An 11,348-nucleotide genomic window follows, 5' to 3' on the forward strand; every position below is an offset into this window, starting at 1 on the left:
CACACCCTGGGTGTTCCCTCGGGAGCAGAGGGTCATGCTGGCACACCCGTGGCTTCCATGTGGGTGTTCCGCAAGTCCCTCAAAGGGCCCGGAGTTTTCTCAGGTGTGTGCATAATCCTGTAATCTTTGCAAATGGCAGCCACTGTGTTCTTGGGCATGGTCTGAGCGATGCAGCACCTTGTTGATGCTCATGTGTGGCCTTGTGCAGTCTTGGCCAGCTCTCGGTGTCCCTGTTTTATCAGTTTTGGTGATTTCAACAGTGCTACGAGTCTCTGGAGCTTATAATTTCTTGGGAGACTTTCACATGCTACCTCTCAGGACACACTTTCTCTGTTTGGCCTGCTGTTTTCTGGTAACAGTTTTTCTGTCTGCACTCATCAGTAGCAGCAGAAACTATTCACATAAAATCACGTCACTGGGGACTTTGGAGAGCAGATGGCCACCTCCAGGTCAGACAGGGTGGACCGTTATCTTCCACTGTTGTCACAGTCAGGTTTGTTCAAGTACATCCATAAACGCGTGTCTGGGGCAGCAGTGGAGACTGCTGGATGGGAGGGTGACTGGGTAGATTTAGGTTTCCTTTCAGATGGGGAAATTGTGGTAGTAACTAAGATGTAGAGCAAGTCCATGGTGAACCCTGCAGTTCTTACCATTTGTTTCCTTAAGCCAGCTGCTAAACATGCATGTTTGCATTCTTGTAAAGTCACCCTCTACTTCTCAGCTATTCATTTTTTTCCTGTGAGTCCCTGTGGGTGGGATACAGCGATTTGAGAGTGTCTTGGCAGCATCTGAACAACTGTATGATATATCATGGCTTAGGCCATGTATCTCCAGCAGGCTGCTGTAGCTTGTGGACAGACGTCAGCGGTGCTGACTGAAGACACTTTTAACTAGTTGGTGATGATAGAATCTTCAGCTGGTACTGCTAGATCCAGAGGATGGTGTCTTTCTAAGGCATTACCCTGTGAAAATGCCACCTGGAAGTTTGCTGCCTTTTGACACCTTCCTGAGCTTGTTGTGTTGCTACAATAGGAGTAGATTGTAGGACATGTTAGTAATAACAAACTAATCTTTAACTTTCTCAGGGGCAGTCTGGTGAAAGCTGAGTGGAAGCCAGGACAGGGCATCGTGGAGCTACAGTCCCCTGCGGTGAGTCTGCTACAGAGTGTACTCAGTGCCATCATCTCCTGCTGGCCTTTGAGGGTGCCTTAATTTGCTTCTTCAAATGGGAGAGAGCCTGGTTGTCAGCAGGGAACAGTCAGAGCCCATCAGGGATTTGTGCTTCTGTTCCAGGGAAAGTTCTGGCACACCATGGGGTTCACAGAGCGTGGCAAACAGTGCCTGCTGCCTGAGGAAGCTCTATACCTGCTGGAGTGTGTAAGTAGGATACCTCTGCGTGGATGGGGTCATGGGGTCCTTCCTGAATGACTGGGGGAGCTATAGCAGCTTTAGACTGAAGTCTGAAATCACTTGACTTGTGTTGGGCACTACTGCAGTTTGAGCCACTGATAAACACCTGGTTCTTGAGGGATTGTCTCTTTTAGTCTGTTGCTGATGGAGCTCTTTATCTCCAGGCCATGGGTTCATATGTTGTATTCTAAAGCAGCCTCTGTGTCATTGACAGCGTGTGTTAGTTGGATCAGTGGCCAGTTTATTCAGCTGGTATCGTGTTTAACCCACTCCTCTCCCAGTCTTATTGTCATGTTTGATATATGATCCGAATTTCTGTTTCAGCTGATCCGAATTTCTGTTAGCAGAGCAGTAATAAGTTAGCTCTCTTACCAGAGTGAAAGAAGCATGAGGAGCATGTTACAAAGTTTTCTGTTGAGAACTCTACTTTCTTGCTTTGGGGGTGATGAAACACACATTTATATATCAGTTACTTCTTTACCAAAATCTGTGCATGGAAACTTGAACTTCCACAGTCCAGGAAAAAATCACTGTTCTGGGAATTTCTGGAAATGACATCAAACCATTATCTTCTCTTCCTTGCAGGAGTTAATTGGAATAAAAGGTTTGACACTGAGAAATCCTTTTCCTCAGAACTGGTATACAGTTAATTAGGACATCTGAGGCTGGTCAGTGCCTTTTCTGTCATAAGTTGACTTCCTCCTTTATCCCCAGTGTATCTTACATATTTTGCAATGGCAGACTTCATAAGTTCATTAGCACAGTTTTTCTGTGCTTCTCTAAGAAGCTGATAGGAATTAGTGAAACTCTGTCCAGCTTGGTAGGGCCACATTTAGGCACTAAATCAGATCTTTCCATGTGAAGGGTGTTGGCGTGAGAGGCAGTTATGTTGCAGCCAGTGCTGTATGTGCTTTACACTTAAGCAGAGATCTTTGGGGTTGCTACTTGGCATCTCTTCCCAGTATATATGGCAGAAAAAAATCTAAATGTGGCAGATGGGGGCTGAGACCAGGTTGCTTTCAGTGCTTCTCTGCTTGCAGAAATGCTGGTTAGGGCTCAGCTGGATTTCTTTGCTGTAGAGAGGGGGGTTTTTGTCTCTCCACTGAAACCTGTTATCAGTAGAATAGGTGCACTGATCTAAAAGGGAACTTTTTTCCCATAGCAAAACGTAATTAGATTATGGGCATCTGATGCCATCCCTTAAATCCTAACTGCAAAGCTAAGGCTTTTTTATCTCTGGCATTTTGATCGTAAATAAATTGATGAAACTAAAATTGTTTAGTCAGTTGCTGAGTGCAAAATCTCTCCCCAAAAGCAGAAAAGACCAGTTAGATGCCTTCAGCCCATCCCAGGGGAGGGGTGTGGTTCATAGTGTTTTGTTTTCTTTGCTTAGGAGTAAACACATGCTAAAAAAAAGAAAAGGAGGAAAAAAAGAAACTGCCTCCTGGAGGTTAGTTGCTGTTGCCTGGGGAATCTACCTATGGGATCGCTGAGGCTGTAGTAAATGCTTCTGAGGAGCCACTAGTTGATCATTCTCTGCTCCAGCTCTCAGTTGTGCTGTACTTAAATGTTTTTGTAGTTTTGCTGTATCCTGAATCACTGAGATCATCAAAGTTAAAGAAAATTATATCCCAAAGCAATGATTATTTTAACAGTTGAGCATTGTGCTCCCAGCTGCATCCTCCAAACAGATGGAGCAGGAGCTGACAGCTGTGGGTCGGAACTTCTTACCTGGCTGCTAAAACCAGGGCACAGGGGAAGTGGGCATGGGAGAGGGACTGTGAGTAATCCAGACAGCACTTGGGGAGACATTAATATCATGTCAAGAAGGGTGCTGAGACCAGCTGTCAGGACCAGTGGGAAGAGACCGGTGTGAGCTTGTATAGATTTGTTCCCTGTGATTCTCTCAACACCAAGTTTTTGCCCTGCAGGGCTCTGTTCAGCTCTTTTACAGGGATCTGCCCTTGTCAATCCAGGAAGCCTACGAGATCCTGCTGTCCCAGGAGGCAATGAGCCTGCCACATTACCAGGTGTGTTGGGACCTCCAGCTACTGCAGGGAGGATGAAGGCAGAGAACGCAGCCTCTGCCACGCAGCCTCTGCCACGCAGCCTTTCTTTGTGGCTGAGAGCAGAGTAGGACAGTTAGGGAGGGAAGGGGAGTTATTCTCAGTTTTTCCCACTCACTTTCTTCCAGATGATCAGTTCCTGTTTCCCTACCTTTGCTTTGGGTCCTAACCCTGGCATTTTCTCCTCTGCCAATGCCACACTATGTTCACTCAATTGTAGCGGAACTGAAGTAAATTGTTTGGTTTTAGGGTAGTCATTTAACCCTCTTGCTTTCCTTTGCTCTAAGGTATTCAGCCACTTGAAGCAACTGGGTTATGTTGTACTGAGATTCGACCCCAGGTAACCGAACTTTTCCTTTCCACGCTGCTTTCTCCTTTCTGAAGACCCTGAGCAGCTCTGTGCCCACTGCATGGCCCCAGTGGAATGGCAGAGAAGAGGACTTTGACCCTGCGTTCCATCTCTTGGGAGGATTAAAGGCTAAAAGTGGCTGTCTACCCTTCCTTGCTCCTCCCTCTTGAGGCGGTGATTGGGAACATGAAAAGGGGCATGAATGAGGACCATCCTGGTCCTGCTTGTGGATTTTCTGTGCCTAGAAGAAAATGGTTTTTTTGCTGTATTCTGGGGACTGAGCAGAAGGGTGGTGCCACTACCTCATCCTGCTCTCAGCCTCTGTGTTGGTGTCTCCCTCCAGCACTGTCCTGTCTCCCTATGAGAGGCAACTGAACTTGGAAAGTCACTGCAAGAGCTCTGGGAAACACCATTGCAAAAGGAGGAGGAGTTCCAGCCCCCGGTAAGGATGTGGCCCAAAGCTGCCTTCTGTCCTCTCCCAAGGCCCGCTGGCTCAGACACAGCTACTTTGCTACAGCATCCTGAGGCCCTTGTGCTGTGGGTGACCTGTCTGGCACAACTGCTCTTGGCTGTCCCCAAGCCGTGCAGCACTTTTCCTGAGCTCTTTGTAGTGTTCCCTTTTGTCACACCTGTACTTCATGCAGGGCTAAGGGTGGCAAACTGCCCCTGAGCCTCCCATCTGAAGTGGTGAGATGGCAAATCAGAAGGGTAGAGAGGTCAGTGCAGAAGAAACACGTAGCAGATATTTCCTCTTGCTCTTTTTCTAGAGGGAACGCAGACACCACAGTGTGCATCTTGCACTTATCCCCCCCCTCAATGCAGCTTGCATGCTATGACTGTACAGCAGAGAGCATAGTTGTGTCCTGGTCCTTGCACATGGCCTCTAGACGTTTCCAAAATGCAAGCAAAAGCTGATGTAATTAGTAATTTTGCTAATAATTATGACAACTTCCAGTAGGTGGCATCCTCCTTTAAGAAACAGGGAGGACAAGACTGGTTTGCAAGTCCTTTCCTCTTAATAAGTAAATCAGTGCCGCAGGAGTTATGAAATTTTAGGAATTGGGAGATAAAACTGCTGGTTTAAGAATTGCTCCATCTTCTCTGGGACCAGGGACTGAATCTAATTCCAGTAAGAGGTGCTGGCAGGAAGGTTTGTTCCTGACCTGTGCTGGTTTGGCTGAAGTCCTTCACATTTGAATGGAGGTGTTTGGGTCAGTAATGGGGTGTGTGGAGGCTGTATGGCAGGTTGGGAATGTGTGTCTGTACAGATCAAGGCTGGAATTCTGGGCGTTGAAGTCAAACCTCATGCGGGACTGCTGAGAAGTTTATTCTGCCTTTGGCATTCCCTGCTTGGTTTTGGCCTGCCTTTTTCCCTTCTCATTTTGTCACACAAGCAAATGCCCTACTTCCAGCCAAGAGATTGTGGCAAGGGTTTGCAGACCTGTCTGGGGGTTTGTGCCACCTTTACCGTCCTTCCTTCAGGCTTGGCAGACTGTATTATTCCTGTTAGCAGGGGTGAAGCAGGATTCAAAGGGAATAAAGTTCTACCACACACTCTCCCTGGTTTTTATGCTGCTGCTTCTGTCTTTAGGTTGCATGAGAAGAAACGTAAGGTATCCGAGGACCTTCCAGAAGCTGAAGGGACCTCTGAAAAAGCTGGAGATGACTGTGGAGACTCCAACTGCCTTCCCATGGATGAAAAGCCGTTGTCAGAGCACCCAAAGGAATCAGATGCTGGCAGTGGAAAGGAGGAGTCAAACCCAGTTCCTCTTGATGCAGAACAAAAGGACTCCCTGAGCCCCTCCAGGAGCCGGGCTGGAGACCACAAGGAAAGCAGCACTGGTACCCATGCACCCCGCTGGGATTTTACCACCATCATCTTGCCAAATGTGGCCCCAGACCAGCCGTGCACACATCTGCCCTCACCTGACAATGGGCTCCTGCCAGAGAATGTGCCGGGGAGGGAGGTTGATGCAGCTTGCTGGTGCACACGTATCAATCAGAAACAGGAGAAGCTGTCACGGAAGGAAAGGGAGCAGCGAGAGAGAGAGAGCAGGTACAAGAGCAGCATCAATGCTGACCGAGAGGTGAGGTGCTGCTCCAACTGGCAGGAGTACAAAGCCCTTTTGGAGCAGAGGAGCCAGCAGAGGGTTTGGAGACGACCGCCACATCTCTGGGACCAAGCTGTCACACCGCTTTTGCGGCCAGCTGAAGCTACCTCATCAGGTAGTGGTTCTGGGATCTTGACAGGGACTCCCTTTTCCCCCCCGCCCCAGTTCTGTGAAATATTGCCTGGTATGCAACAGCAAAAGGGACGATGTAGAGAAGCTGAACATCAGTTTAGGGGATAGTACCTTGAAAAGGAGAATCTTATTAGAAGGCCTAGGCAAAGCAGGCACAGAGGAGCCCAGCCATGGACATGGGGAGAGAGAAGAAAGCTTGTCATCTGCCTTTCCATCTCTTTCTATAGCCTACTCAAGTGCCAGGATAAACAGGGCCTTGGGAAGTCTTCTAATCCATTCCCCATGTCCTACTGTATTGCAGTCCTTCCTGCTAGGCTGTTAGGCATGTGAAATCAGGGCCAGCAAGATGCAAAGCAATTACAGGGTGTTCTGGGCTGTGCGCTGGGAGAAGATGAGGAAGTTGAGGTCTTTGAAGTAGCCAGGGGTGACTGTGGTGCTGCCAGCCATTGTCGGAGGAGGAAGGCTTGTGGGTGGTGGTGGAGTGCTTGGAGTGCCCTGGGAGAGAAATAGCTGGTCTGATCCTTTCCTGTTCCTTCTCCCTCCAGCTGCGCTCCTCCAGCAGATCAGTGTGCTGCAGCCCTCCCACATCCTGGATGGAGCCTCCCGGTTAGTATCCAGCCAGCCAGCTCGTAGCTGTTAGGGAGTGGAGGTGTCTTGTGACTGTCCCTGCTTGTGAGGTCTGTGAGATGCTTGCAGCAGCAGTTTGGGAGCTGCCTGGCATCCAGGATGCTGAGAGAATCCAGCGCTCTGCTCCATGACCCCATTGCATCTGTAGCAAGGGGCTGACATTTCTTTGAAGTACGAGGTCCTGCAGCAACAGAGCTAGGGCATTCTGAGCCAATTAAAACATCAGGGTTGCTCTCTTTTCCTGCCATTCCCTCTCTGCACCTCTGCCAAGTAATCTCTCCCAGAGGTCTGGTAGGGTTTCACCTGTGCCTTATCCCTGGGATGTGCTGCCATCCCTGCTGCAATGATTATAAAACCTTGGCTTTGGGACTTTTGGTTCTGCTCTTGCCTCAAAGAGTCTGTGTGGTGTTTGTGTGCAGTCCCTATAGGGCAGAGTAGTGCTTTCCTTCTGTATCTGTTAGTGGCGCTTCTTGCAAGGGGGTCCGCAGAGAAGGGAGCGTGGCAGATGTGGAGCAGGAGCTTGCTCTGGTCTGACTACAGGAAAGATCTGAAAAGTAATTGGAACAGTTGCAGGGTCAGTCCTTTGAGGAGTGAAGCCTTTCAAAGGGCCCATACTAGCCAGGCTTCAAGAGCTTTTGCTCCCTTTTTCTTCTGCTGTATCTGTACCTTACAATGTTTCAATCCCATAGGTATGTGGATGTGTTCTCTCTTCTGTAGGCTGCAGGAGGACCCAGAGGGCATGAAGATAGACTTCAATGTGTATCAAGCAGATGCTGTGGCCAAGTTTAAGAAGACAAACCCTGGGAAGCCATATGTCAGGATGTGTGTTCGGAGGTATCCACGAGTCTTATGCCATGTTCTGAAACATCATGGTTGCTGTTGTGGAAATGAAGTCCTAATGATCTGTAGATGACCCAGCATCTTGTGAGCTTTGCAGATGCATCTTGTGAGCTTTACACATCATCAGAGTGCCTCCCTTGAGGGTGGTCCTGCCCACAATTTTCTTTTTCAGTTCCTCCTTTGTTGGAGGCTGTGGCGGACAGTTCCCCCAGCCCTTGCACTCAGCCCACACTATCTGGTCATCTGGTTGCTGCTCATGTCTGAGTATTACTGGAGTCAGGAATAAGAAGCCACAGCTGTATTTATGCAATGCTTGTGAAACTCAGGTAGAGCTCAGTTTTGCAGGGAGCTGTATGATACCTGAATCCTCAGCCAGTGCAGATCCCTATGGATTTCTGTGGAGATGTCCCTCCCCAGAGCTCGCTACAGGCTCAGAGCCACAGGGTTAGTATTTTGATCTTTGTCAAATGTAACTTTAAGATCAGTACAAACAGAAGATAGGTGTCCCCTTTCTTGCTGGATCCAGAATCTGATACTTAAACTCCATAGGCAGGTACAAAGTTCAGTCTCTGCCTTTTCTAATTTTGCTACACTAAAACTGTCCCTCCTCTACTCTCTGCAGCTGTAGTAGGCAGAGCAAGGAAGGTGGTAATGCAGTTTTACAAAGGTCTGTCATGAGCAAGTGGGATGGTGCTTGCTGCATAAATATTTTTATTTGCGAGCAAACAGACTCTGCAGAATTAGAAGGGCAGAAAAAGCAGGTCAGATGTTGATCCCAGCAACCTAAAGATCTTCCTAGCATAGAGGTATTAAGATTGCAGTGGATTGGCAATTTGCCAATCGCCCTGCGAGCCACATCTAATAGGCACAGCGTGGAGCAGGGTGCAGTTGCCCTTGTTTTTGGCAGAGGATTTGACAGCTCCCAGTTCCCGGCATGCAGTGTACTCTCTCAGGGCTGGCAGCCTCCTGCTTTGACTAAAAGAGGTGGGGAGAACCACTGCCAGCTCCTAAGACCAAAGTGAGCTGTTGTGATGACTGGCCAGAACAGCTTTTTGTCTGTATTCCTCCTGCTTTGAGAACAATGAGATATTTTTTTCTCTCTGCAGCTTTGATGAGCAGATTCCATCCCTTCGGGCTTTGAAGCAGGTTACCTATCAGAGTGGGGACATCCCGGTGGTCTTTGCGCTGGTGGATCATGGAGAAATTGCCTTTTATTCACTAAAGGAATTCAAGCTACCAGTTGATGTTAATCACTGAAGTTGCTGTCACTTGCAGAAACGGTATGGGATGAAGGGAAGAGCTTTACTCAGGATTTGTTTTCTTAATGAAATATTACAGAAAATAGAGCCTGTAATAACTGGAACCTTGGGTAGTTCACCACTTTATTCACTGTTACAGACTTCACCCACCCAGATGGGTCAGGCATAATAGCGAAATTTACAGCAAACAAGTGTGTGTGGCTTAGCTGGGCATTTCTGAACTGGAATAGACACTGCTTTCTTCTTGAAGCCACTGATTCTCCAGCTTTCTCATCTGGTGGACCACTAGTCTGCCTTTTCCATGTCATCTTTCACTGACTTACGGACCATTAGAAAACACTTTGCTAGTGATCCTCTTGTCACATGTTAAGAACCACTGTGCTACACCAGTGGAATAGTTGGAGAGTCATTGAGGTCAGTCAGGGACAGAATAAGCTGATCAGATCAGTGGTGGTGTCCTGAGCCTTTGTCATTCAGCTGCACCAACAACTGTCAGATCAGATTCTGATCTGAAAAAGGCACAGCCATAAAACTCAGCCACCCAGAGGAAAGTTTCCAGGCACTTGAGAGCAGGAAACTGTGCCTTGAACACAATTTCATCAGCCAGAAGTCACAGAAAGTCCCAGAGCATTGCAGATGGCACCCCAGCTTCATGCTGTAGCCACTGTGCTGAGATGTGTTGTGGCCACACAGCATTAGGCCATATTAAAGTTTGGCCACCAATATCGGCACACTGTATCTGATAGTCTTACCAGGGCTGTACGGCAGCCCCCTCTGTTTCAGCCTGACGTCCTCTTTCCTGGCTGTGGATCCTTGTCTTTTCCTTTGTAAGTGAGATATCGCTGAGTAAAGAAAGAAGCTACAAATTCCTCATGAGCCTTCCAGTCCTGTGGCTGTTGAGCTCCAAACGGAGGACATCATTGCTTTCCAGGCCCTACTGTGGGAGCTTTCCACCAGGATATCCAGGTACCAAATTTGCTTTAGCCTCTATGCGGAAGTGCCAGTGACAGGTGCCAGGAAGTTGGCTCAGTAGACAGAAGCGTGCTGAGCATAGCTGTGTTCGGTATCGGAGGTTTTCAGAACTGTAATAACGACTGGTTTAGATGCATTTTATTTGATTTTTTTTAATTCCTTTTGGAGATAGGGAGAAGGCTAAGCAATAAAAAAGCCCTTTCCAACAATGCAAGCTCCTCAGTGTGGTTCTTAATTCCCCCAGAGACATTAATAAGTTATGCAGAAGGATTCACTCTGCAGAGGCTACTGGGACCCCAGTACCACCAGCTGATGATCGCCTGCTCATGGTCGTACAATCCTGTGGCTGCGTAACTCTGCTCTTACACCCGTTTGCGTTTGGATCCAGCCACTGCCCCGTTCCCTGGGAGGGCAGCGTGACTCAGAGCCTGGAGGAGTCCCTGCATCCGTGTGCAGTTCCTGTTGGCACATAACACCTTGCCATCTTCCTCCTTGCCATCTTCCTCCTCCGTGGTCAGAGGTATCGTAACCCAAGGTGGCAGGGATTTGCTGCAAGCACTGCGCCTGGTCCTGTTTCATGCACACACCCCTGTTATCAGATGCTGGAAGTCAGCAGGGCTCTGCTGAGGTGAGGGTCTGACAGTTCCTCCCACACATGCTCCCCTGCCACTTCCTCCCTCCTTCGAGCAGTGCTTTTGCTCTGATAGTCCTCTTCAAACGCCAGGGTTGGCAGCTCCAGTCTGTGCCTTCAACGTTCTCCCAGACGGTTTTACAGATTAAAGGCAGTGGGAAGAGAGTTTCTAAGAACAGGCACAGCCAGAAGAACTCCAGTCTGACCCACAGGGCTCACGTTTGTCCTGGAATTAGGTCAAACTCACTCCTGTTGATTTCAATTAGTCTCATCTATTTACGCCAAGGTGGAATTGTATCGATGAACTCTACAAGAGCCACCCAGTGAGTTTCGCTGGGGCAGAGACTCCCTGATTCAGCACAAAACAATTACAATTTAATAACCACTGCAGGGAGGATTGAGAAACTGTGGCTGCCTTGCTCAGCACCACAACACCTGACGGCGCCTTTACCAGGATGGGATTATGATGCAGACTGATACCACTGCTTCATTTTGGCCTGCGATGTGGATCAGCTGGATGTTGCAAGAAGATGACAGAAATGAGTATTTTAATTGAAAAACGTCACTTTTGGAAGCTCGGCTGAAATGTTGACCATTACTGGCCCCTTGTCAGAGGTAATTTCATGCTTTTACATGGATGCAGGGAGGTTGGCAGACCTTGGGCTGCCATTGCACTCTACGTAACTACTGATTCCTCACCCAGCTCTTGCTCCCTGCAGTAGGACCTGGGCTGTCTGCAGCCAAGCTGTGTAGCACGATAGCGGCAGTGGTGCAGCTCTTTCCAACTAAGGCTTCGACTTTCCGTTGAGTCTTTCCGTCTTTTATTTTTTCCAACTGACGACAGGTTGGCACTTCCCCTCGGCTTCGCGCTGGGTCTCTGCCCCTCGCGGGGCTGCCGGGCGAACAGAGCTGGCAGCCGGCTTTCCCGGGCCGCTCGCTTCGGCCTCGGGG

General features: G+C 48.6%; 1 protein-coding gene across 1 annotated transcript; it reads left to right on the forward strand.

Annotated features, from left to right (window-relative positions):
- Positions 1 to 1,085: 1,085 nt before the first annotated feature.
- TSEN54 (TSEN54 tRNA splicing endonuclease subunit) lies at positions 1,086 to 8,792 on the forward strand (the record flags this gene model as incomplete). The annotated part of the gene is made up of 9 exons (XM_009704340.1): positions 1,086 to 1,149; positions 1,294 to 1,377; positions 3,342 to 3,440; positions 3,764 to 3,816; positions 4,169 to 4,267; positions 5,417 to 6,051; positions 6,614 to 6,674; positions 7,413 to 7,529; positions 8,642 to 8,792. Coding segments are annotated over 9 exons (1,363 nt in total), but the record flags the coding sequence as incomplete, so codon positions are not given.
- Positions 8,793 to 11,348: the final 2,556 nt, after the last annotated feature.

Source organism: Cariama cristata, unplaced genomic scaffold, assembly GCF_000690535.1.
Source record: "Cariama cristata isolate BGI_N322 unplaced genomic scaffold, ASM69053v1 scaffold14617, whole genome shotgun sequence".
Classification (NCBI taxonomy): Eukaryota; Metazoa; Chordata; class Aves; order Cariamiformes; family Cariamidae; genus Cariama; species Cariama cristata.